Here is a 27,421-nt window from a genome sequence, read left to right on the forward strand (position 1 = left end):
TTTCTGCCCCTCTTTCTAAGGTTCTCTTGTTCCTTCTTTCTTTGGCCCAGCAGGGCTCTGCTCTGGGCACTCTCAAAGGCTACTTCTCTGTCATTTCTGCCTTCCTTAGACTTCGACCTGATCAGCCTTTACTTTTCAAGTCCCCTGTTGTAAATAGATTCCTTAAGGGCATTACTCATCTCTATCCTCCTGTTCCCTTCATAATGCCCCAGTGGGACTTGAACTTGGTGCTTGCTTATATTATGTGCGCTCCCTTTGAACTGCTGCATAATTGCCCTCTCAGGCTTCTTACTTTTGAAAACTGCCTTTCTGGTGTGCATCACCTCTGCACGCAGGGTCAGTGAGCTACAAGCTTTCTTCCAAGCCTCCGTTTCTGGCTGTCCATCCGGACAAGGTCGTCCTTAGAACTAGACCTTCCTTTCTTCCCAAGGGGGTTACTTCTTTCCACATTGGCCAAACCATCACTTTTGCCCACCTTCTTTCCGCCTCCTCATCCTTCAAAAGAAGAAGAGATGCTCCACCGTCTGGTTCCAAAACATGCGCTTTCCTTCTACTTGGATCGCACAAAACCATTCCGGGTGGCCGACCAGCTCTTTGTTGGTTACGTGGGTTCTAAGAAAGGTCGGGCATTGCACAAACGAACCATCTCCAGGTGAGTCGTTCTGTGCATCAAAGCCTGCTACTCTTTGGCAAAGAAGGAGCCTCCAGTGGGGCTGCGCTGCGCTTCAATTCCACCAGGATCCCTTCTCTGCGAGGAAGTGAGGGCTCAGTTGGCCAAAGGAGCCATAGACACAGTGCCAATGCCAGAAGTGGGTCATGGTTGTTATTTACACTACTTCCTGGTGCCCAAGAAGGATGGATGCTTTTCTCCTATCCTCGACATGCCCTATCACCTTCTTCCTCAAAAGAACTTCAGAATGCTACTCTTGTTCAGGTCCAATCTGCCCTGGACCCGGGAGACTGGATGGTTGTGTTGGTTGTGTTGGACTTGCAGGACTCATATTTCAATATTCCTGTTCTGCCTGCCCACAAGGATTACCTGTGGCTCAAGGTGGGGCACAAGCAATTTCAGTTTGCTGTGCTCCACTTTGGCCTCACCGGTGTCCCTCTGATATTCACCAAGGTGATGGCTATGGTTGCAGCTCAGCTGCAAAGACCAGGGGTGCCAGATTTCCCCATCTCGGCAACTGGCTGTTGAATGGTGGCTCGCCCCAGACTGTTGTCTCCCACCTCCAGACTACGGCGGACCTTCTGCATACACTGGGGTTCCCTGTCAACGTGCCAAAGTCACACCTGACTCCCTTTCAGACACTCCCTTTCATTGGAACTGTTCTGGGCACAGTGCAGTTTAGTGCCTATACCATCAAATGGCGAGTATAAGATATTCAGCTATGAAAGCAATGTTCCAGCCTCTATCCTGGATTTCAGTGAGACTGGCTCAGAGGCTGCTGAGCCTCGTGGCTTCATGCATCCTGCTGGTGACACATGCCCGTTGTCATATGCGGGCTCTGCAGTGGGACTTAAAATTCCAGGAAGTGCAGCATCAGGGTGATCTCTCTGACATGGTCCAGATTTCGGAGGAAACTGCAAAATATCTGCAGTGGACCGCGATTGGGTCCGCGGCAGACCCCTCTCACTTCCCTAATCAGATCTGACAGTAGTAACAGATGTGTCACTCCTGGGATTTGGTGGCCATTTGGGCGAGAAAGATCAGGGTACTCTTGGTCTCCAGCATAATCCGGATTCCATATTAACCTGTTGGAGCTCTGCATGATCAGATTGGCATTGAAAGCCTTTCTCCCCTCCAAAGGAAGGCTAGTGCAGGTGTTAACAGACAACACCACAGTCGTGTGGTACTGCAACAAACAACAGGGTGGGGTGGGGTCCTTTGTCAAGAGACCCTGCATATCTGGACCTGGCTGGCACAGCAGGGCATATCCCTGGTGGTTCAACATCTAGCAGGCGCTCTGAACACCAGAGCGGACGTGGATCACAAATGGCGTCTCCATCCTTAAGTGGTGCAGTGTCTTTTTCAACAGTGGGAAGAGCCTCGGTTAGATTTGTTTGGCACTGACAAGAATGCACAATCTCAGCAGTTCAGCTCGGAGGTGCTTTTTGTCTTTATAGAGGCTCAGGCCACCTGTATGCCTTTCTGCCCATACCACTCCAGAGTTCTCAAGAAGATTAGGAGCGACTGGGCCCAAGTCATCTTTGTGGCGCCAGATTGAGCAATGAGAGTCTGGTATCCCGAGCTTTTGAGCATGGCGATTGGTCCTCGGATCAGGCTGCCCCTTCGAGAGGATCTTCTGTCGCAGCTGCAGGAGAGTTCTCTTCCGAATCTGTCAATGCTCCGCCTTCTTGCATGGAGATTGAGTGATGACAGTTAACACCTTTATACCTTTCCGCCCAAAGTCTGCAATCTTATTCTAGCAGCCAGACGTTCCTCTGCCAAGACTGTATACGCCTATTTTTGTGGTAAGTTTGTGGCATGGTGTGCAGAGAAACAAGTTGACCCTCTTTCTGCTCCCCTTTCTCAGATTCTCCTGTTTGTTCTTTCCCTTGCCCAGTAGGGCTCTGTTCTGGGCACAGTTAAGGGATATCCTTCTGCCTTAGCTGAATTTCCACGGTTGCCTGACCAACCTTCCTTTTTCCAAATTCGCTTTGTACATAGGTTTTTAAAAGGTTTGCAGCATGTTTTTCCCCCATCTGCTTTCATTATCCTTCAGTTGGACCTTAATCTGCCTCTGACGTTCCTGATTTGTGCTCTGTTTGAGCCCTTACATAACTGTCCTGTTGGGCTTCATATTATCAAAATGGCTTTCTAGTGGCTTTACCTTCTGCCCGGATCAGTGTGCTTCGGGCCTTGTCATCCAAGCATCCTTACCTGACCATCTACCCAAATAAACTAGTGCTTCCTACGTGGGCTTGTTTCACATATGTCAAACCATCACTCTGCCCACTTTTTATGCTCTGCCTCATCCATCCAAAGAAGAGGAGTGACTTTATAGTCTAGACCCAAAAAGATTGTTGTCGTTCTACCTTGACTGAACATAAGAGTTCCGGGTGGGCAACCAACTCTTCAACAGGAATGTTGGACCGAAGAAAGGACAGACTGTACAGAAGAGCACCATCTGGCGATGGATCGTGCTCTTTATTAAAATCTGCTACACATTGGCTAAGAAGCAACCCCCAAGGGTTTGCATGCTCATTCCACCAGAGCTAAAGCTTCAACCACTGTGTTAGCTAGTGGAGTTCGAGTCCTGGACATCTGCCAGGAGTCCACCTCGGTTTCCCTGCACATGTTTACCAAACACTACTTTCTGGACAGTCCGGTCCATAGGGATGGGCATTTTGCCCGTTTTGGTCCTGCAGGATTTCCTCATTTGATATTGGTCTGCAAACCCACCTCCAGGGAGTTAGGGCTTCAGTATCTATTGTAAGGTAAGGAACCTTCGGCTAGAAGTCTCTCTAAGATGAGAAAGTTAATTTCCTTCAGTAATGTCTTATCTGTTAGAGACTCTATCTTGCCTCAGAGTCTTTAATGACCCACCCATCCTCCCCACTCTGAAAGGATTTTCAGGGACAGGGGTTTCCCCTTTCAAAACCCTAGTATTTCCCACAGCGGTCAGTGTGCTACGTGGCCCCGCGCTTCTGGCATGGTAAGTCGCGAAAAGTAACTTACTAGACGCTGGAATGGCACCTATATAGGCACAGTGCACATCACTTCTGGTGTGGACAAGAACGCCAAAAAGAGCCAAGCAATGCCCCCAAACGGCACTCTGGGGTGCTGCTCAAGAAAAATTTCCAAATCCTATCTAATGCCTGGGGATAATTCTAAAATAAGGAATCTGCGACTAGATAGAGTCCCTACCAGATAAGTGTACTGAAGCTAAGTAACTTGTCCATATATGCTTCATTTGGAAGGTATCTGCTTTTTTAGCATCCCTTCAAGAACAAGAAAGGGGTCATACTAATAGTAAGTGCAGAGTTTGTCCTTTTATTGGAGTGTAAACACTTAATGTTTGCTCTTGAAGAATGTTGAACAAACTAAATACACTGTAATAAAAAAGAACAAAGTAACACAGTCTTCATTAGTTCCTAATCTACTTTCAGCTGAGGCGATACATTTGTTGTGTATATTTTCTCACCTTCAGTTAAATACCCAATTTTTAAACCCCATCATGACTGTTTGTTAACATAGTGCTTTGTTTATTGCTTCATTTGACCTTCAACCTGTTGGTGAAAACATGTTAATCTTAAACAGGTCACCACCAACTCAAACCCCTCCCCCGTACCCCCAAAACGTTTATTTTTTGCTTTGGGTAGGAAATGTTTGACTGTTTGGGGCATAACTTATTTAAATGTTTAATGACAATTATTGTCAGAACTCCAGGTGAGGGAGGTCTCAAATAAAGTAGGCTAGGAGTATTTCACGCTAATGGTCCGTTTACGTTCTACTGTTGACGGAGAGCTTAAATAATTTAAATTGTTTCATTTAGAATAAAAAAAACATAAATGCAGACAATTGGAAGAAAGAAAATGTTCTTGGACGTCTAGAAAGAAGGCATTAGAATGTAGCATTTGTGAGAACTCTTCTGAGTTTATGGATGCTATGCAAGGTGGTGCCCTCTGTGTAAGTTGTTACCCACAACAAATGAACTTTACAGACTTGTCTTCTGTAAAAGTAGATAATCCAGAGCAGACCCTGCAATCTTTTCTGGCATGAAGAGAGAAGTCCAAAAATGTCTCTGACTCCATTTGCAATTCATCTCCCACAATCTGACACGGTCAACTTACTTCTTAAAGGATTTCTGTACATTTTTAAAGCAATATCTATTGTCTACATTTGATAAATGTATTTAATATATGTTATTTATACCACTCATCAAAAAATGTGTTTCTGTGGCATGATCATAAAGTTAATAGGTAGCAGGGCAAGACATAATAACTGCAATGGATATTTTTAATGGAAAATGACCTCTCTATCAGTCATTAACACTATTGAGGATTCTAGTAAGCAAGTAGTGGGCAGAGGTTGTGTGAAAGAGTTAACATGCAATAACTGCATTTCTAAAAAGGAACAACTCGGCACACCAAGCAATATGACATTTGACAACTGTGTTCCAACATTCGAGAGAGCGGGATGCAAGCATCGGCAAAGCCATTAGTTTGGGGTTTAATGTGCTAACGTATGTAAACAGAGGCATGCATAAATGCTCATTAAGTGAGAACTATTGAATATGTAAACGATGGGGGGAGGTAAAAACAAACAAGCATTGGCATAGCCAATAGGTCTCGCTTTTGGGACCTTATAAGTGATTAGCCATGCAACAATTGATGTTGTTTAATGAAGGATATTGTGCTGGATAACTAAACACATATTGTCCCAAAGGCGAGACCTATTGGCTATGCATTGGGAGGCCTTATAAGTGTTTATATAGAGCTATTGACTTTGCCAATGTTTCTAAGCTGTGCTGTAGAAAAGTGTGGCTGTTGTGCAGCATGCTGAGAAGTTGTAATTAAAAAGTGCAAGAAGCACTGATTGATGCTGTGGTGGCCCTGAGTGATGCTGTGGTGACCCTGAGTGATGCTGTGGTGACCCTGAGTGATGCTGTGGTGACCCTGAGTGATGCTGTGGTGACCCTGAGTGATGCTGTGGTGGCCCTGAGTGATGCTGTGGTGGCCCTGAGTGATGCTGTGGTGGCCCAGAGTGATGCTGTGGTGGCCCAGAGTGATGCTGTGGTGGCCCAGAGTGATGCTGTGGTGGCCCAGAGTGATGCTGTGGTGGCCCAGAGTGATGCTGTGGTGGCCCAGAGTGATGCTGTGGTGGCCCAGAGTGATGCTGTGGTGGCCCAGAGTGATGCTGTGGTGACCCCGAGTGATGCTGTGGTGACCCCGAGTGATGCTGTGGTGACCCCGAGTGATGCTGTGGTGGCCCCGAGTGATGCTGTGGTGGCCCCGAGTGATGCTGTGGTTGCCCCGAGTGATGCTGTGGTTGCCCCGAGTGATGCTGTGGTTGCCCCGAGTGATGCTGTGGGGATCCCGAGTGATGCTGTGGTGACCCCGAGTGATGCTGTGGTGACCCCGAGTGATGCTGTGGTGACCCCGAGTGATGCTGTGGTGACCCCGAGTGATGCTGTGGTGACCCCGAGTGATGCTGTGGTGACCCCGAGTGATGCTGTGGTGGCCCGAGTGATGCTGTGGTGGCCCCGAGTGATGCTGTGGTGGCCCCCAGTGATGCTGTGGTGGCCCCCAGTGATGCTGTGGTGGCCCCCAGTGATGCTGTGGTGGCCCCCAGTGATGCTGTGGTGGCCCCCAGTGATGCTGTGGTGGCCCCCAGTGATGCTGTGGTGGCCCCCAGTGATACTGTGGTGGCCCTCAGTGATACTGTGGTGATGCTGAATGATGATGTGGTGCTGCAGAGTGATTCTGTGGTCGTGCATAGTGAGGCTGTGGTGGTACTAAGTGATGCTGTGGTATTCTTGAGTGATGCTGAGTGCTGTTGTGGTGAAGGTGAGTGATCCTGTTGTGGCCCGAGTGATGCCGTGGCGGTGCTGAGTGATGCTGTGGTGGGGCTGTGGTGGTGCTGTTTTGATGCGGTGTTCCTGAGTGATTCTGTGGTGGTACTAAGTGATCTTATGGTGTCCTGTGTGTGAAAAAGCCATAAATCTTAACATAAAAGTGAACCTGTGGTGTTGTTGAGTGATGCAGTGTTGGCCCTGAGTGATAATGTGGTGTCGCTGAGTGATGCTGTGGTAGTCATGAGTGATGCTGTGGTAGTCATGAGTGACGCTGTGGTGGTCCTGAGTGACGCTGTGGTGGTCCTGAGTGACGCTGTGGTGGTAATGACTGATGCTGTGGTGGCGTTGAGTGATGCTGTGGTGATGCTGATTGATGCTGTGATGTTCCTGAGTGATGCCGTGATGTTCCTGAGTGATGCTGTGATGTTCCTGAGTGATGCCGTGATGTTCCTGAGTGATGCCGTGATGTTCCTGAGTGATGCCGTGATGTTCCTGAGTGATGCCGTGATGTTCCTGAGTGATGCCGTGATGTTCCTGAGTGATGCCGTGATGTTCCTGAGTGATGCCGTGATGTTCCTGAGTGATGCTGTGATGTTCCTGAGTGATGCTGTGATGTTCCTGAGTGATGCTGTGATGTTCCTGAGTGATGCTGTGATGTTCCTGAGTGATGCTGTGATGTTCCTGAGTGATGCCGTGATGTTCCTGAGTGATGCCGTGATGTTCCTGAGTGATGCCGTGATGTTCCTGTGTGATGCCGTGATGTTCCTGTGTGATGCCGTGATGTTCCTGAGTGATGCCGTGATGTTCCTGAGTGATGCCGTGATGTTCCTGAGTGATGCCGTGATGTTCCTGAGTGATGCCGTGATGTTCCTGAGTGATGCCGTGATGTTCCTGAGTGATGCCGTGATGTTCCTGAGTGATGCCGCGATGTTCCTGAGTGATGCCGCGATGTTCCTGAGTGATGCCGCGATGTTCCTGAGTGATGCCGCGATGTTCCTGAGTGATGCCGCGATGTTCCTGAGTGATGCCGCGATGTTCCTGAGTGATGCCGCGATGTTCCTGAGTGATGCCGCGATGTTCCTGAGTGATGCCGCGATGTTCCTGAGTGATGCCGCGATGTTCCTGAGTGATGCCGCGATGTTCCTGAGTGATGCCGCGATGTTCCTGAGTGATGCCGCGATGTTCCTGAGTGATGCCGCGATGTTCCTGAGTGATGCCGCGATGTTCCTGAGTGATGCCGCGATGTTCCTGAGTGATGCCGCGATGTTCCTGAGTGATGCCGCGATGTTCCTGAGTGATGCCGCGATGTTCCTGAGTGATGCCGCGATGTTCCTGAGTGATGCCGCGATGTTCCTGAGTGATGCCGTGATGTTCCTGAGTGATGCCGTGATGTTCCTGAGTGATGGTGTGATATTCCTGAGTGATGGTGTGATATTCCTGAGTGATGCTGTGGTGGTGCTGAGTGATGCTGACTGCTGCTGTGGTGATGCTGATTGATGCTGACTGCTGCTGTGGTGATGCTAATTGATGCTGACTGCTGCTGTGGTGGTGCTGATTGATGCTGACTGCTGCTGTGGTGGTGCTGATTGATGCTGACTGCTGCTGTGGTGGTGCTGATTGATACTGTCATGCTGCAGAGTGATGCTGTGGTGGTACTGAGTGATGCTGTGGATGTGGTTTGTGGTTGTGTATGTGGTTTATTTATACTTCAAAGTGTGTTTTGATTTAATATCTGACATTAGCTATTTGAGTGAAGAAATCAAGGAACGCATCGGCGGGAGGAGATCAGAGGGGGTAGATATGCAACCAGCACGCGAGTGGTGCGCGTGCACGCACCACAACGAGCAATCTGTTTTCAATTATCACGCCTGTGTCTGGGAACGATAATTGAAAACAAATGTGGCGAGAGATAAAGTATATTTTATGTGCCAGACCAACTGGAAAGGCACTCTGACAATGCTATTAAAAACGGGACTTCAACACCTTCTCAAGAAAGCATCGCGCTGGAACATACGTTGCAGATATCAAAAACAACATTAACTTGAAAATCGATGTTTTTACGGTGTTATGTTTTAATGACAGGGCAACATGTCTACAGCAGCTCACACGATGATATTGTCTTGAAAAAAAAGTCTGTATTTTATTGCCTCAGGATACTTGTAACAGGCGACAGCTCACTGCAAATAAACATCGCACAATCGTGGCTAAATTAAGTTTTGCATTTTGAAGCTCCTACCGCAAACAAGCAAATAGACGTGCAACCGCGAGACGCGCTCTGTGGTGGGGCAGGGGGAGAAGTGTTGAAGCGCGAAGCAAGCAAGACGGAGAGGCGGAGCGAGGCGCGCATGCTGGTGCGCGTAATCGCACGCTCTATGCCTCACAAAAAGCTGTGGTCGGCTTTTTGAAGCCCACTAACTAAAAGTCTTGCCAGGGTAGCGCATGCGCTGGCTCAGGCGAGACCTAAAAAGACTTGTATTTAGAAGGCATAGTGGATATAATGGATTGAATGTGACAAATTATGTGGGAATTGTGTATATTTTCAAAGGAAATTAGCACCTCGTATTCCAGTGGAAGCACTTTCTAGAAGGTGAAATGATGCACCAAACTGCCAGTAGCAGGAAGTGAGAAAAAGTCTCCTCTGATCCTACAGTCCAGTCTATGTATATTTGTTAGAATTTGTAATAAGGCTTGTAGACAGCTTCACTGTAAAGCCAAACCTAAAAATTAGTTTCCACACAATTAAGTGTGCAGCTTTGGGACGTATCGACAGAGACTGAGAGCAGTGTGTGTGAAGTACCCTAAGAAACTCACCAAAACTTTAAAGTTTGATTCTGTTACACTTACTGAACTTTAAAACTGAGTAAGTACATATCCTATCACCTATATTTCTTTTACTTCAGACCTATGAAACAATCATGTTATGTGTGTCTAAAAACAGTATCCACTAAGGTAATGATGCAACAGTTGTATACCCTTATGCTGTGTTTGTTAGGGTGTAGAGTGTTGCTGCTGTTTCAATTTAACGGTTCTGTAAATATGTGCATTTTCAAGTGCTCTTCTAGCTATGTCCATGGTTCATTCTTCCATGTGGATACCAAGGACTACATAATATTTTTGCTTTTTCTGAATAGGATGATGTGGGCGGCGGGAGCGGTAGCTTCCATGTCAAGCATTACTTTCCCAGCTGTTAGTGCTCTTGTATCTCGAAATGCTGAGCCTGATCAACAAGGTGAGTTATGTGTTTTCATATTCTCCCTGTGTGTAAAAAGTTGAATCATTTCCATCAACAACGACTACATAAAGAGTGGGCCCTCTGTTGCAAAAGTTAGATGTTTAAAATGTTCCCATTTCCTATAAAGAACAGTGGATTTTGATTGTCTAAACCTCAAGTAAACCAAGGTATGGATAAAAAAAGAAAAGTTCAGAATGCTAGCCTTCTACGAGGCTTAGCCTTATTCAGTTGGGAAGACTAAATGTATGTTTTCGATCTTTAGGACCCCTATTTTCATATCCCAATTACTGCAAAAGCGTACAAATTCCTTAGATCCCTGGTGGGTAAAAAACTTTCAATCAATCAATCAAAGCATTTATATATAGCGCACTACTCACCCGGAGGGTCTCAAGGCGCTGGGGGGAGGGGGTCCGCTACTGCTCGAACAGCCAGGTCTTGAGCTGCTTCCTGAAGGCGAGGTGGTCTTGGGTCAGGCGGAGGTGGGTCGGAAGGGAGTTCCAAGTCTTGGCGGCCAGGTAGGAGAAGGACCTTCCTCCTGTGGTGGCTCTTCGGATGCGGGGGACGGCGGCGAGGGCGTGGCTGGTCAATCGAAGCTGGCGTTTGGGAGCGTAGAAGTTGAGGCGGCTGTTGAGGTATCTTGGGCCTTGGTTGTGTAGGGCTTTGTGTGCGTGGGTGAGGAGCCGGAAGGTGATTCTCTTGTTGACCGGGAGCCAGTGCAGGTCTCTCAGGTGTCCGGAGATGTGGCTGCGGCGGGGGATGTCCAGGATGAGTCGTGCTGAGGTGTTCTGGATCCGCTGGAGTCTCTTCTGGAGTTTGGCGGTGGTTCCTGCGTAGAGGGAGTTGCCGTAGTCCAGACGGCTGGTGACGAGGGCCTGGGTGACCGTCTTCCTGGTCTCGGAGGGGATCCATCGGAAGATCTTGCGTAGCATGCGTAGGATGTTGAAGCACGACGAGGAGACGGCGTTGACTTGTCTGGTCATGGAGAGGGAGGAGTCCAGGATGAAGCCCAGGTTGCGTGCGTGGTCTGTTGGTTTGGGTGCGCTGCCCAGGGCGGGGGGCCACCAGGAGGAGTCCCAGGCGGAGGGTGAGGATCCTAGGATGAGGACTTCCGTCTTGTCCGAGTTCAGTTTCAGGCGGCTGTTCGACATCCATTTAGCTACGTCTGTCATCCCTTCGTGCAGGTTGGCTCTGGTGGTGGTGGGGTCGTTGGTGAGGGAGAGGATCAGCTGGGTGTCGTCGGCGTAGGAGATGATGTTGAGGTTGTACTGGCGTGCGATGGCTGCGAGGGGGCTCATGTAGATGTTGAAGAGTGTTGGGCTGAGCGAGGAGCCTTGAGGAACGCCGCAGATGACTTCGGTGGCCTCCGATCTGAACGGGGGGAGGCGGACTCTCTGTGTCCTTCCGGTGAGGAAGGAGATGATCCACTCCAGTGCCTTCTCCTGGATTCCGACGTCGCTGAGGCGCTGTACTAGGGTACGGTGGCAGACAGTGTCGAAGGCCGCGGAGAGGTCCAGGAGGATGAGGGCCGCTGTTTCTCCGTTGTCGAGCAGGGCTCGGATGTCATCGGTAGCTGCGATCAGGGCGGTCTCGGTGCTGTGGTTGGCCCGGAAGCCAGACTGCGAGAGGTCGAGGGAACCGTTCGTCTCGAGGAAGGCGGCCAGTTGCTTGTTGACGGTCTTCTCGATGACTTTTGCCGGGAACGGGAGCAGCGAGATGGGGCGGTAGTTCTTGAGGTCGGTGGGGTCAATAGAAAAACCTCCTGTTTGGGATAAAGTGAATCCCAAGAAATGTCACAAAATGCATGGCTGTGGTGGTGGTACCTTTCAGGTGGATGGGATCTTCATCTGGATGATTGACTGCTAAAAGCTGTTCCTCCGCAATCCCAACTTCATCACGACCTTAGGGTAGATGCTTGCCGACTCTTTGAATTGGAGGTCAATCATGCCACATCTATCTAGTCTCCAGTTCAGTCCTTCTAATTTATGGATCAGGATGCTCAAAGCGCCAGAACATTTCATTCTGAAAAAAGACTATCCTTTTTCCTGAAATGCCTCGAAATAAATTCTGAAGCTGGTGCCCCCAACACCCAGACAAGCCTCCTCTCAATCAAGGTTTGAATGTGCCTTGCATATTTCTGGTTCCCAGTGCCCTTCTTCACATAAGAACTATCAAGTAGTCTCTCAAAGACCAGTGGTCCCAATTCTTAGGCAAGTTGGAGGATATGGTTAAGCTCACTCCGGCAGCAATTCTTTTGTTTCAGTGGTGGTGCAACCAGACACTCTTTGAAGGAGGTCCCTTTCTACCAGATTGTACCCACTCGGATATTGGTGATGGATGCTTCTCTGTCCATACACAGTGCACATGTGGATCGTTTCCTGTTTCAAGGTTCATGAGCCCGGAAAGAGTTGGCCTACAAAATAAATCTTCCGGAACATTTAGAAGTCCACCTCGCTCTTCAGTCTTTTTCTCCCAGCTTTTAAGATGAATTCTCTCCTTCAGACAGGCAATACAACCGTGATGTAGTACGAGATTTTGAGTTCTTTCTTCTGGAGGTGCAGGCAATTTAGAAATTGCAATTATGCAAGAATCTTCAAATTACTGCTATATATATTTTGGAGCAAAATGCAGACAGCTACACCCAGCAGATTTTTTCAGAAGATTATGAAAAGGGTTCTAAACAGCAAAGTTTTAGAAATCATCTACTTTGAATGTTTTTTTTTCAGATGGACTTATTTACAAATGCTGAAATCAAAAAGTGCCTAACTTTGCCTCCAGGTACTCACCCAGGGTCAAAGGGGAATGCGTATTTGATTAACTGATCAGGAAAATTTCCTTATGCATTTCCTCAGATTCTCCTGGTTCCCACACTCATTGTCATTGTCAAACGGACATAATGCAAGACCAAAATGATCTTCATTACCCTGTAAATACCAAGACTCAGGTGCTTTCCAGACCTCCTCCGTCTGTCATAACTTCCACTCAGGAGACTGCCATGCATACTGGCCATTAGTCACAAGTTAAATGGTCAGATATTGTATCCCAGTCCACTAACATTGTGCTTCGTAGTTTTGCTCCTCAACACATTCAATATGGACTTTTGGGTCTTCACCCAGATAGTGTGGCTATTCTTTAAGAAGTTAAATGCCCATCCACCGTGACATCTTGCAAAAGTATTTTGCATTTGGTGCACTTGGTAAAATGTTGACTCAATGAAATGCCAGGAAGAAGTGATACTGCCTTAGTTGTTCTACTTAGCCAGGTTTGTGTTTAAGGATGTGGCTTAACGGATAGAGCGGCCGAGCTAGGGAACCAAGTTAGAGTCTGGCAGGAGGCTCAAACATCCTTAGATTCTGGGAAAATCACGCAACCTCCCTGTGCCTAAAAATTAATGTGTCTTTCTGTAATGCAATTGAAGCTCATTTAAAGCGCTCTAATACCTCCGGGTCGAGTTTGCAGTATATACAACTGTAAAAATTAAGCTTTTATTCATAAAGCTACATCTTGCAGCCACCATTGCTTAAAGAAAATGCCATTCTCAAGCCTCTTTCTTGAAAGTCCCAGTCATGAGGGACTTCCTAGAATAGATCTTAAAATTCTTTCAACCATCATTTAATTTGGCCCTCTCATAACTGAGTTTATTCATTTGAGCCAGTTCTGAAGGCTTTCCTTTCACATGTTTCGTGGAATGCCACTTTTCTGGTTGCCATCATATCTGCATGCAGAGTTAGCGAGATGCAGACTTTAATCTGCAGTAAATCCTACACTGTATTCTAGAAGGATACAGTGGTCATGAGTGCACATTCAAGTTCCCTTCTGAAAGTGGGTGGGAATTCCATTTTAATCAGTCCATATCGCTTCCAGCATTCTTTCAGAATTCTTCCACTCCAGCAGAAAGGTCTCTACCTTCATTAGATGTTAAGAGAGTATTTAAAGTTTTAGCTAGATAAAACAAAGGACACTTAAAAAGCCAAGAAGTTGTTTGTGATTATGGGTCTGTTTGCACAGGTGTATCCACATCTAAATAGTCTGTTTCCTGATCGATTGTTGATTGTATTGCGTATCTTACTGTGTCATCAAAAGGTCATCAAATGTTTCGTATGCCTAACGCCCCTTCAACAAGAGGTATGACCACTATTACCTAATTGTTGAGAAAAACCCGGTTGTAAGTCTGCTAACTGAAAGTATAGCATGCAGCCACTTCCTTATACAGAATAAATTAGAGGGTCTGAAGAGAAAATAATTTCTCTTTACCAAGTTTTCTCAGTAAAGCAGATATTTGTTTTGTGTGTAAAATAAAGTAAAAGGTTTTTCCTCCCTCTCTCTTTAATCTACCCTAAACTGTTTTTATTCTGTTTATGTGCACAAAGTTTTTTCTGGGTGTAGTATCTCTGCTCAGACAAAGCTATCAAAGAGTTACCCTTAATAAAAACACATTTTCTTTCTGGGTCATTCTGTCTGAGCGCGTGTGAGGTCAGTTACAGCTCAGATCAGGTCTGTGGCCTCTCTCCCCACACAGCATAGCAGCTGATTCCTTATACCATTTTGTGAAGTGCAGCATATAGAAGAAACATGCCCAAACAGGAAAGGGATAGCTCCAAGTTATTTATATACTGATCCAGTAGAATATCAGCAGCGGTATTTTAGTAACCTGTTTTCTGTATAAAAAAAAAAATCAGAGGACCCCCATTGCAATGTATTTAGGACTTCCTTCAAGAAAAAGGGTCTCCACAAATTAAATCGTATCTATTCGAAAACTATGTTTTTTTGGCCTGGTTAATTATCACTCGAATGGAAACTGTTTGTTGTTCCTCTACTAGTTCTTAGCTACCACTTTATATACCTCAGAGTGTTCCTGCTCTATTAAGGTGGAACATAGTTAAAGAACTGCGAGCGTGTTGGGGATGTTACTACGAATTCTTACTGGAGTCATCGCTTCTGTTCCAGTCTGGACCTCAAACAGTTGTTTTACATATAGATTGCTTTCTTATGTCATGCTGGAATGAAAGAAGTCAGATCTCTGCCGATAAAATATATACATCAAAGCCATCATTCGTAAAGTTAAGTGGTTCATCCTTTTTTAGGGCATCAGAAAAATATGCATGTCTGCCCGAGACTGACCTTAGAAGTTAATTTTGTTACTGTAATAATCTGTTATTGTTATTCAACAGATGTTGTGACTTGCAGACATTGTAGGGTGACCAGACGTCCCCGTTTTCCCAGGACGGTCCCCGTTTTTGGAGAAATGTCCCCGTGTCCCGACACTTTTCTCCAAGTGACTCAAATGTCCCCGTTTTCAATCAGTGTCCCAGTTAAACACAGAAATGTCCCTGTTTTTCATTGTTCCGGTTGAGTATGCGCCCGCATGCTCTCTTTGCACTGGCGTTAGCTAGCCTGTGAGTTTTATTGATTTTTGGCAAATATATGCTATAGTCCTTAAAAGTGTAAATGTAATAAGAAGTACTAGTGCTGCTGTGTAAAGGAGAGGGGTGCCAATAAAAGACCTCGGATTTATTTTCTGTAATGCTTCATCTCGGTCTGTGGAAGGAGCGGTCATTGTAGTCCTTTTTCTATGTCTATGAGAGCTGTCAAATAATCATACTTTTATGTCGATGGTTACTGCAAACCGTAGTCCTACTTCTATGTCTATGACCTGTCCCCGTTTTTTGTTTTGAGAATCTGGTCACCCTAAGACATTGCCCGTGTAATACAGCAAAACAGTACGTTTGCTTGATTTGGTTATTGTTTTTTTTCTTCCCCACAGGCGTTGTCCAGGGAATTGTTACGGGAATTCGAGGATTGTGTAATGGCCTCGGACCGGCTCTGTACGGATTTGTATTCTTCCTCTTCCATGTTGAGCTTAATGACCCACCTCTGGCTCTGAATACAGAAAAAACCACTGCCATGCAGGATCCTGGTGATGCTGTGAGTATTCACTTATTATGTGCATTGTTGGATTCTAGTCTTTTAACTAATCAAGGCCTTCCGTATTATTATTCTTACTATTAATATTGTTGTGAATATTGAAATGGAGGAGTACTATGAATCAATATCAGAATTAGATACAAGACACTCATCTACAGATAAAGAGAGCTCAGCCCAAAAAATAGAAAACTCCTGCACTTTGCATGAGATTCTTTTTTTATGTCATCTGTCTCATGATACTGATCCACTTTGCCCGATCTTTCAACTGAACAGTATTCTGATATGCTGACTTCATATACACATATCACCACTGGTTTCAAAACTGAGAATCTCCAGTCAATTATATTTCCAGATTCTATGATGTACTAGTCGGAGAAGCTACCAAACTAAAGATCCCAATGGGGAATCCTCAGACATCTAACTCTGTCATTTTTGAGACTTTGGAACCAAGGGTCCCAAAACGACTGTTGCAACTGACATGGTGGGCACTCTTTAAAAATGTTAAGTGCAAAGCACCTGACAAACCCCCAGCTTTCCTTTGGCATGAGCCACATTTAGTAAGAGTATCAGCAGCGATGTAGCATTTCTGAATCTCTAAGGCGATTTATTTCACCCTTTTATGGAGGAGTGCCCACTCAGCTCTCATTCTCAGGCATTTCTTCATCAGAACCAGGTAAATATAATTGTGCTTTTGCAATACTGTGGGATTTCCCTCAGGGCAAAAATATCTGATCTCGTTACTTTATTTATTTATTTATTTATTGGGCTTATTGAGCGCGACAGATACCCAAAAAGGGCTTCCCGGCGCTATAGCAGAATACTGAACCAGAGAGACAGGAAGGAGTTAAAGAAAAAGAGACCTGCAACATGTTACATGTTGAAAAGCCAGGTCTTAATGGCTTTGCGGAAGTGAGTGTACCGAGTTTCTAGACGGAGAGATTGCGGGAGGGAGTTCCAGAGCTTCGGGCCTAGGAGAGAGAAAGATCTGCCTCCCATCCTCGCCCGGTGTGTTTTAGGGACACAGAAAAGACCTTGAGTGGCAGATCTCAGGCTGCGGGCAGGCATGTAGGCCTGTACAAGGGTTTGAAGATATCTGGGTGCGTTGCCCCACTTTATCCTATGCATGAGGCTGAGGGTCTTGAATTTGATCCTGTTGTCAATTTCTAGCCAGTGGAGCGCCTTTAGGTGACTGGACATACGCTCTCTCCTGTTGCATTTGCAGAGCAGTCTGGCAGCGGCATTTTGTACCAATTGGAGGCGCCTCATGACTGTCTGAGATGCCCCTAAATAAAGGACGTTCCCGTAGTCTAAGCGAGAGGTAATTAGTGCGTTAATCACTGTCTTTTGAGTGTCATCCGGGAGCATCCATGTGATTTTTCTGAGCCATCTCAGGATAGTAAAGCAGGTAGCTGTGAGATTGTTCACCTGGGGCTCCATGATTAGGCCGTTGTCAATGGTAATGCCTAGATTACGAACTTGATGTGATGGAGTAGGCAAGGGGCCCATTTCGGATGGCCAGTGTCTGGAATTCCAGAGGTTTTGATTGGGACCTACTATCAAGACCTCGGTTTTGCTTCCATTAAGTTTGAGAATGTTTTTGTTCATCCAGGAAGAAATGTTCCTAAGGCCTGTCTGTAGACGCGAGGGGAAGTCAGGGTTCTCGTTTGAAAGTGAGAAAACGATTTGAGAGTCGTCAGCGTATGTAAACATGTTAAGACCAGCTGATTCGGCGATTTGGACCAGCGGGCTAAAAAGCAGGGGGCTTAATACTGAGCCCTGTGGAACTCCGTAGGGGGAGAAATGGACATTGGATGCCGCATTACTGGAAGAGATTTGAAATGTCCTGAGAGTCAGGAAGGATGCAATCCAGTCTAGTGCCATTCCTTTTATTCCCATGTTAGAGAGGGAAGCGAGGAGTATATCGTGGGAGATGGTGTCAAACGCCGCGCTGAGATCGAGTAGAATCAGCGCGGCGGAGTTGCCCTTGTCGACCAGTTGTCGAAGATTTTCCACAACTCCAAGTAGTGTAGTCTCCGTCGAGAATCCAGTGCGGAAACCCGATTGGGAAGGGTGTAAGATGCTGTTTGCTTCCGTAAATCTGGCTAGGTGTTCGTGGCCATGCTTCTCCAAAACTTTGGAGAGAACAGGCAGGAGGGATATGGGACGAAAGTTTGCCAGGACTTTGGGGTCAGCCGATGGTTTCTTAAGAAGAGGCAAGACCATGGCATGTTTCCAGGATGGCGGGACCGTGGCCGTGGAAAGGGATACATTTACGGTTTGACATAACACGGCGAGAAGAGGAGAGTCCAGGAGTCTGAGTATAGAAATCGGGAGGGGGTCAGCAGGTGATCCAGATTTAACCTTCCCTAAGATGTGCCGCAGACCTTGGACATCGATCTCCGGCCAGGAAGTAAGTGGCTCGTAGGACGGTTGAGATTGGACATAGATGTTATCTGTATTGGGGCCGGGGTTTTGCGCACTATTGGATTGAGCCTGGTGTTGAGTTGCTATATCCTGGTAAATTGTCTCAATCTTGGATGTAAAATATTTAGCTAGTTCCTCGCATTGGAGGCTGTTGAGAGGAAGAGGTTTGGAGGATGTATTGGCGCCTGCTAGCTCTTTTACAAGGTTAAAAAGTGTTTTAGACTTGCTGGTAGCTTCAGATATGGATTTAGCTCCGTAGCTAGCTCTTGCTTTGTTACAGGCTTTATGATAGAGCTTGAGTTCGCTTTTATAGTGCGAGCTGGCAGCCGGGGAATAGTCTTTTCTCCATAGGCGTTCTAGTCGTTTACATTTGGATTTAGAGGCCTTCAGTTGTTCATTATACCATAAGGCAGGAGAGTTATGGGAGGTGGTTTTTTTGTGGACTAGGGGCAGGCAAATGTCTAAAGCACCTAGGAGCCAGTTATTGATATTGGTGGCTGTAATTTCAATGTCTCTGGTGTCTAATAGTTCCTCCGGTGGGGTTGAACTTAGGATGGACGTGAGATGGTTAATGTCCAGCTTTTTCCAATTTCTTTTGAGGGACTTGCTAGTCCCGCTAAGAGGGCTGACGGCCATGTAGTCCCACAGATGGAATTTTGTTAGAAAATGGTCTGACCAATCTAAGGGCAGAGCCTGTTGGCACTGTAGCTGGGGAAGGCTGGAAAAGATGGGATCTAAAAGGTGTCCCCTTTTGTGAGTTGGGCCTGAGTTCCATAGAGTGAGGTTCATGGCAGCTAGGTCGTGAACTAAATTTATGCCAGGTTTGTTTGTAGGGTCGTCGAAATGAATGTTCAGATCACCTACAATGGACAGATTGTTGTAATTCACCCTTACCGAGGCGATCCAGTCCACTAGTTGGGTAGCCCAAGGAAGTGTGGGACCAGGCGGACGGTAAATCAGGAGACCTGTGAAGGAGAAGGACGGGTATAGTTGGAGTTTGAAAAGGGCCACCTCACAGGTAGGTAAAGGAATGGGTTCCAAAATACACTGCAGCGATTTCTTAAAGATGACTGCTATCCCACCTCCGATTCCAGTGGTTCGGTCTTGTCGAATGATGGCATAATTGGTCGGTAGGGCTTCGGCGATGTCTGGGCCGGAACTAGCATGGAGCCATGTCTCAATAAGAAAGAGCATATTCTGAATTGTGGGATGCACACCTGATTTTCAAAACTTCATTTCATTTTTCCATGTACTCAATGAATGCGTGCGGAATGGTAAATCAGTGGATTGAAAAACGGGCAGGTGAAATGGATTCAAATCAAGCAGGAAGCTGTGGGGAGAACGAGAGGCTTTTGAATTTGCAGGGCAGTGACCCCCGAAGAAGGGCGTTCCGCCGCCCGAAATGCATTGGGTTTTTAATGAATAAACACTGCCTGTGATGAGCTTGGCATTAATCGTATTTATTCAAGAGGTCTGGATGGACACAGAGTAAATACAAGAAACTTGAAAAAAGGCAATAGATTCCACATGTGGACTTGATAAATAGAACAAGGAGTAAAGTTAAAAGTGGAGAAAAAGAAAACTGCTGGAAATAAACACTTGGATTATAATAGGAATACATATGTGTATGACGCAAGAGCGACACATAGCAGTGCGTTTGGTTGGGGCATAAATATGTCCCTCATCAGATTCTCAATAAGAAAGAGGGCATCTAGGGAGTTGTCAGACAGAAGGTCAAAAATGTCTCTTTTATGTTTGCAGAGTGATCTGCAGTTGAGACTGCCAAGAAGCCATAAACGAGCTGGCTTGTGGCCATTAAGTCTGGGCCGACAGAGTTGCGGGAAGTCAAGATAAAAGTTGCATGCACAGCATGCGGTACTGCTGTTCCTGTGGTTAGATAGTATTTCGCAGGTATGGTTGACAGGGGGACGTAGACAGCAAACGTATAATTGTACCATATTGGCAATGTTAAGGGTGTGTCACAGATTTCCTTTATATATCACAAGAAATTACTGTGTACACCAATTCTACTATCCAGTCTGCAGAACTAGACGTACCACTATCCTTGAACATGAAAGTGTGGCTCATAAAAACCTGTTGTAAGGCATCTACATTTTTCAAAACCCTATTTGACATTCATAAAGAAGCAAATGCCTCTCAACCACATCTGTCTACCCCTTCAAATGCAAGATAATTTGCAACTGTATCACTGAGCGAGAAATTGACTCAATCACATGCTTGTAAAAGGCAGTCTTTCCATATCTTCAAAATCTGACTATGCTAGGCCTACATTTCTCATCCTTCTAGATATGCCATACAGCCATGACGGCTTACTGGTAAAAGTGCTTCCCTGATAACTTTTTTTCACAGTACCCGCAATAAAATATTGATTTGAGGGAATTGAAACATTTCCCACCCAAATAAGAGGCAATCCACCCATGTGATTTTTATGTTGGAGTAAGAAAAATAAATGCCCTCCCTTTATTCAAACCTATTGGGAAAGGTTCCCTACCTCGCTTGTCCAAGAAGGCTCTTTTCCTGCTAGCTATCATTTTGGTTCGAGGGTCTTTGAAACTGAGATATATTCCAGTATAATAGTCGATGGAACTCATCCTTTATTTTTCGCTATAATAGTCTGAAGCCTTCATATGAACCAGACTGCTTTTATTGCAGTTGTTCTTTAGGAATCTTACCTTTCCTTTAAAAAGATCCTTACGTACTCTGAATGTAAGGAGAGTTCTCCGATTGTTGCCTTTTCTAAGCAAAAAAAATAACAAAAACTTAATTACTGTGTGACTTTCTTTTCCAGTTGGTTTGGATTGTGTACTTCTATACAGTCTACTTTCAGATGGAGTGCCACATCCATGACCTTGTTTTATTAAATAGACAAAGTTCAATGTACATAAGATTAAGCAGCCACGTTAATAAAAGTTTTTACAATTGCAGATATTTGCAAAGAGGCTTATGGTTCATATATTCACCAGATACTACTTAACGGACTCAGACTCCAGAGCAGCAACATTAGTCTGTAATTTATCTTGAACAAACATGTTCGGTTAGGTAAGCCCAACTGTCACTGTCTTTACCATCCGTTAGTCTTTACTCTGCAAGTTTAATAGATTGTCTTATTCTATTCTAGTCTAATGACTTTAAATTACGATCCTGTTCTGGAGAAAGATGCTTAATTTTCTATCTCACTCCTCCATCGGATGACTCTCATTTGCCTTCTAAACATCCCAATCTCCTCCTCATAGCGACTTGGGTGGGGAGGGGGGAGGGTGTGGGGGGAGAAAAGGTAGATAGTGGGAATGCCTTAGTCATCATAAAAAGCGTAAACCATGTTATGACAGTATGAGACTACAGCCCCACTGAGATGGGATGCCTGGTTTTCACCTTGGGGATGCCCAGTAGGGGTTATCTTGCAGGGAAAGCCAGGACGGGTTCCCAAAGCAAGCGCTAAGAGACCTGTCGGTGATTTGGCGCTATATAAATCGAAAATTAACATAACATAACATAACAGACATGGCAGCTGATTAAAGAAGTGCAATTTCTTCTCATGTAAATTTTCCCTCATTTTCTTCATGTTTTTCTTATACATAAAATCACTATGGCTGAGTTTTAAGTTGCACTGTTCTTGTAAGTGTATTGGGCTGCATATTTAAATAAATGAAAAGAAATTCAACACATTTAGTATGAGAGTGGCTACAGCATTTATCTCAGCTTACGTTTTTTTTCTTAATAGGTTTCCCCATGTGATTCCCAATATAAGGAGATATGTCAAATAAGTAGGTAACAACCTACTCGCACTGCTATTGTCTGCTGAGTTGTAGATTTTTGTGAGCATTATGCACAACTTGATCTATTTCTGCTAATAAAAAACTGGCAAACAACGCTGATACTGTGCATGGCTAAGATATGTGTTTCTCTTGAAGGGGATTTCCATGTATATTCATAACCATTGAATAGTCCCTCCCGCCTGCGGACACCCCGGAGCACTTTTTTTCAGGATATCTTCTTAAGTGCTGAAGTTCCCCTTTCTTCAGGAAGGCCTTGAAAAGTAACTTAAGAGAGTCCTAATGCTGCCTGTAGTAGGCTACAGTGGTCAATTACCTTCCCCTCGCTCAGTGGACCCATGGCTTTTTGCAGGCGTCTTCTTTCTTCTTTTCCTTGAAGGCAAATTTTTGCTCTGTCACGCAAGTTCGCCTGGAGAAAGTCTTGCAAATCTCACAGGAGGCAGGTACGTGTAAAGCTGACAGACCGATGATACAGACCTCATGAGGGTCTGTTTTGGCCTTTCTCCTGCCACAGCGAGGACATTTATCGAATAAATCAGGCATTTTAAAGCAGAAAAATACCTCTATCCCTGTCAGGAAAAAATCTCACTCAATAGAGAAAGACAAAAGAAGTTGAGTGAAGCAGAAAATGCTGATATTTAAGACTGAATTTTGAAGAAAAAAACTAAAATGTTTGAGTTCAGTGCTCCAAGGGTCCTGTCAGCAGGAGCCGGAATAAAGAACTGATGTACCTGCCTATAGTTGAGCATGATGTGGTATTGGAGATCACAGTTCTTAAAGACACATTCTCCTTTTTACTTCTTTATAATGGCATCCTATGGGCTACATTTCCCTGCATTTCTTCATCCTCTTCTCTCAGAGCGAAAGGGTTTGTGAAGGATTTTTTTCTGTGACCATGCAATGTTGTCCAGGCATTAGGTGCATGGAAATTCCCCTTTTGTTTCTTCAAGATGAAGAATTTTGACCGTTGTAGCCTAATCCTATAGGCTGCATTATGATCGTCTTAAGTGACTTTTCAAGGCCTTCCTGAAAAAAGGCGAACTTCAGCACTTTACAAGATATTTTTTTTTTTAAGTGCTCCAGGGTCCAGGCAGGAGGACAGGACTATTCAACACCTATGACTATCATGAAAATACCCCTACGAGAGAACTGGACTTGCAGGTAAGGCGCTATACCTTCTTTTGCTTGTTTGCTTTACTTTGCCTGTTATGGCACATATAAGAAAGTGGAATATTATTTGAGGGGGGTGGTTACCATAGCCGTAATAAAGTCAAAACACTGAATAGTGAACATCCCAAACCGAATTAGAAAAAAAGAGTACAATTTCATTAATCCAATGACACCAAAACAACAAAAATCCAATGAGTGGAAAGTTGTAACTGAAAATAGTGCCAAAAAAAGCTACGCGTCCGTGATAGTCAAGGGTTTGTGGCTGCAGGTAGGCTGGGACATAGGCTGATTGTAATGGATCCCAAGGTCTTATACACCAAGTGGGGTGGCCTGGTAAAATGTTTACTTTTCGTCTTCATTTGCAAAGTGAATCTTTCAGCTGTACAAGGCAGTAAGCTGTGTCTGGGAGGGTCTCACTGAAGTTGAATAGGCATTGAGCAAGGACTCGCTGAAGCGATTGATTTGGGCGGGATTGATTTGGGCGGGAAAAATCAGAGCAGGAAATGTAAAAAATCCACCCCAGGTACCATCTTCTCATCAGCCGGACACTTTTGGCACCTTCTCCTGGTCAATAATTCTAGCTTGGGACATAGTCTCTTAAATAGAGCTTTGATTTCTCCAACGGGTCAAAGCCGATGGTTGTATCGGAAGAAGGCTCCAGAGGGTTGGATACATTTTCGCCAAGGGCCCTTTGAAATAGATTTGTTGCTGCAGAGATGCTCCAATCGGTACAAACCTGTTTCTTCAGCCCAACAAAGTTGTACCTGCCCTTGATCGGCTCTGGTGGTTGATTCTGGTCCTTCAGCGGCTGGAAGTCAGACATGCTAACATTTTGCAGTGATTAACTTCATCTAAGGCTCCTAAACTCTACAAGGCCCGTATGACTTCATGGTCTGATCCAGCAGAGGTCTATCACAGTGTCCAGTGCAGGACCAATTGTGAATGAGCAAGTTGACATCCAGAAATAAATGTGGTTCAGCTTGTGGTGTCACTGTGGCCACACAGGGGTCGGCTCACTGACCTCTGGAGTCCACCTCTTTGTGTCTGGACAGGAGGTAGCAGTTCCAGTCCTTCAGAGCTCCTCTCCACTTTTTCAGCTGTTGCTGTTTGCTGTACTGTAAACATCCCCCTAGTGGAGCGCACTCCTAAAATCTAAGATTAACACCAGCCCTAGTAAAAAAAAAGTAATCAAGAGAGCACGAGTAGGTGTTAAGTCTGGCCCAGATGGCATCCCGACAGCAGTGTACAAAAGTGATCCATCAAGATATAATTCGTGATGGTGCACTTATTCCATTAATGTCGATTAGGGGGAATTATTTTGGAGACTTCGAGAGGATCCCTCGTGGTTCCAATCCATAAAAAAGTCTCCCCAACAAGTCTTGAGAATTATCGATTGATTGTACTGCTAGATATGGAACCGAAGTGTTAAAAGTTTATTCCTACGTCCCAAACTGGCTTCCAAAAGGGTTGCAATATCGATAATAATCTCATTTGCATCTCCTACCTGATTGAAGGAACACTAGCAGAGAAAAAAAGGGTCCTGTACCTGGGAAATATTGATTTTCAAACTGCGTTTGATAACGTATCACACCCTAGGCTCTGGGAAAAACTAAATAATTGGGGTATTTCCCAAACTCTACTAAAAGCAATCATCAACCTCTACTCGGACACCTGGGTAAAAATAAGAGTCCGCTCCGAATGGGCCACTGTGAGTAAAAATACAAATAAAGGACAGAAACATGGGTGCATTCTGGCACCTTTGTTGTTCAACTTATACTTGGCAGAAATCCCAGGACGTCTAGAGTGTGAGACGGCTCCCCCCCCAAATTTGCAGGAGTTAAAGTCCAGTCACTGCAATATGCAGATTATACGGCTTTGTTAGACCAAACACTGGTGGTTCTGCAAAGGTTCTTTTCGACAACAAAAGGGTCTTGGTTTATTGAGGGAAAAGCCATAGAAGTGGTGACCACATAAAAATATCTTGGTGTCTGGCTAGATCATAGAAGTTGCTTATCCACACATATCATTGCCCAGCAGTGGTTACTAAACTCCCTAGAATGGGCTTTTACTAAGGTGAAAAAGTCAATGAATACGCCCAATATGTCTCCCCTCGTCAAGGCTATATGCTGTAAATTTCTCCCAGAGTGGCCTACGGGACGATGGTTTTCAGAGATAGGATGGAAACCTGGCTGGCAGAGTGCAATTATCTTGTTATCTCAGAGTATTCTTGTTGCTGAATTGCCCTTCACATGCCCAAATCCGCCTGGAATTCAGGTTAACATCTCCGCAAAGGCCATTTAAAGCTAGGTTCTTAGCATACTGCTTGAAAGCAAAGCAGGACCATGAGCGCATGTAAAAAAGCTACATCTGGTCAATAATAAGTGATCCAGAAACAAATTGGCAAAAGTTATTAATGCATGCATTGGATTCCCTGGAAGCACAATCAATATGGGCAAGCTTGCTGCCCGCCCCAGTGGCGGCTAAGCTATTGATAAAACAAGCGAAGTTAATATCGGCAGAATGTGATGCACAATCGGTGAAAAAACTGTGGCCCGATAGTTGGTCCATAATACTCTACGACCCAAGTCCCTGCCATTTTATCTCCTCTCACCCCTTAACTTGACTTTGAAGTGCCAGTTAAAGGGCTTTCGCTTTGGTTAGGTCCTGCTGAAGGCATATTGGTATGGGCGGAGTAAAGTCGAAGAGAAGGATAGTCAATGTCGCCTTTGCACCAATGGGGAGGAATCGCTAATCCATGTACTCTGCATTTGCAGGATACTGATCCCGCTAAGAAAAATGTGGCTCCACCCAATATGCACATTCTAAACATCCAGGCCTGCCAAGGAGCGCCAGAGGCACAGCTCGGTAGAACTAGCAGCTTGCTTTATAAAATTTAGGAAAGCTGTTTAGGACTGGACATCAACAAGAAACGTAGACATATAAACCTGAGCCTCATTTGATTTTACCAATCCTAGTTTTACTGAGAATTTTCTGATGAAGTACCTATGAGTAGCACTCTATATTTTAAAATCTTTTTGCACATTATCAATGATTTTTTGATGAAGTATTTGTGTAAAACTGCATTCTTTTATATGTATAGTGAACTTTCTATGTATGTAAGGATTGCAAATGATTTTCAGTAATTGTGCCACAAATAAATGAATTATAATTTTTAAGATAGGGAAACCCTTCCTCCCTTGTGTAGAGCCTGCAGGCTCACCTAAGTGATGTGTCCGGGGATCTTAGAATTCCCTTTCCCTGTATACACTTCTGACTGGTTCTGTAGCAATGTCCCTCCCACTGTGTGTAGCCTGCCTAGCTATTGGGGGTCAGCAGGAGAAAGACTGGCCAACCTCTAGGTTTCAATTTACATGTACTTGTAAAAAGACATCCTTCACTGTGCTACTTTATAAGTCAATGACTTTCCTAAGTACTTCCCCACTGCCCTTCCTGTAATAAGAGAAACACACCTCTTTATACCCTGGTTATTGTCTCTGCTGTGGAGCAATTTTCACACCTCATTAAAATTAGGCACTGGAAGACTGCCAGTCAGTAAGCTAATGCTAATCAGCCTACTGGTAGTTCAGGTATGGAAAAGGTAACTTTTTAAAGGTTCCTTTAACTAATTATTTATAAAAAAATCTGACTTTACCATTTAATTGTATATTAACTAAATATTAAATATAGTCTTAGAATAACTTTTGTAGCTAGTTCCTGTCAAAAGTTAGAGATTAAAGTTTATAATTTGTACTTTGACATTCTCAGTGATTTACCACAACCCTGTCAGTGAAAATAGCTTTTGGGCCTAGTGGCTGAAGTAAGGTGACCATTTTAATGTAAAAAATATTCCACTTTTAAATGTCAGGCAAGTTACCTTATGGCCAACGAGGTGCACTGATGCGCGACTTATTAAAATTTAAAAGCAGAGTTTGTCGCCTGTCAAAAGTTGTTATTTTGACAAGTTAAACAACATGGTTTAGGCTCTTACAGTCAGTCTTCACATAGTAGGCCTGAAGCTATTTTTCACTGCCAGTTTAGTGAATGGCACAATACGTCCTGCAGTCCACAAGTGGCATGTCATTCCATGGCATGGGTGTATTTTTTGCACCATACACTATGGACTTACTGGAGAGTTAAATATGCCAATTGGGGGTAGGTCAGTTCACCATGCATAAAGGGTTGTAACATGCTCATGGTTTTGAGTTCTGCAAAACAGGAATTTAGGGGGGTGAGGGGAATCACACAAAAGATGGTCATTTCCTACAGTATATAAAATCAGTAATTTGTATGTAAAAAGGTACGAGCTGGACTTTTAAAGTGTTTGACCTCAGCAAAGATTCCTGCCAGAACTAGGATTA

General features: G+C 44.9%; 1 protein-coding gene across 1 annotated transcript in view; it reads left to right on the plus strand.

The window, feature by feature from the left end:
- LOC144818333 (hippocampus abundant transcript-like protein 1) overlaps positions 1–27,421 on the plus strand; it is a 365,697-nt gene that overhangs the window by 329,798 nt on the left and 8,478 nt on the right. Inside the window, exons 10-11 of the mRNA XM_078675662.1 lie at positions 9,653–9,750; positions 15,515–15,675. Of these exons, the coding sequence (XP_078531788.1) occupies positions 9,653–9,750; positions 15,515–15,675 (259 nt within the window). The remainder of the gene's footprint in view (positions 1–9,652; positions 9,751–15,514; positions 15,676–27,421) is intronic.

This window comes from Lissotriton helveticus, chromosome 2_1, assembly GCF_964261635.1.
Source record: "Lissotriton helveticus chromosome 2_1, aLisHel1.1, whole genome shotgun sequence".
Taxonomy (NCBI): Eukaryota; Metazoa; Chordata; class Amphibia; order Caudata; family Salamandridae; genus Lissotriton; species Lissotriton helveticus.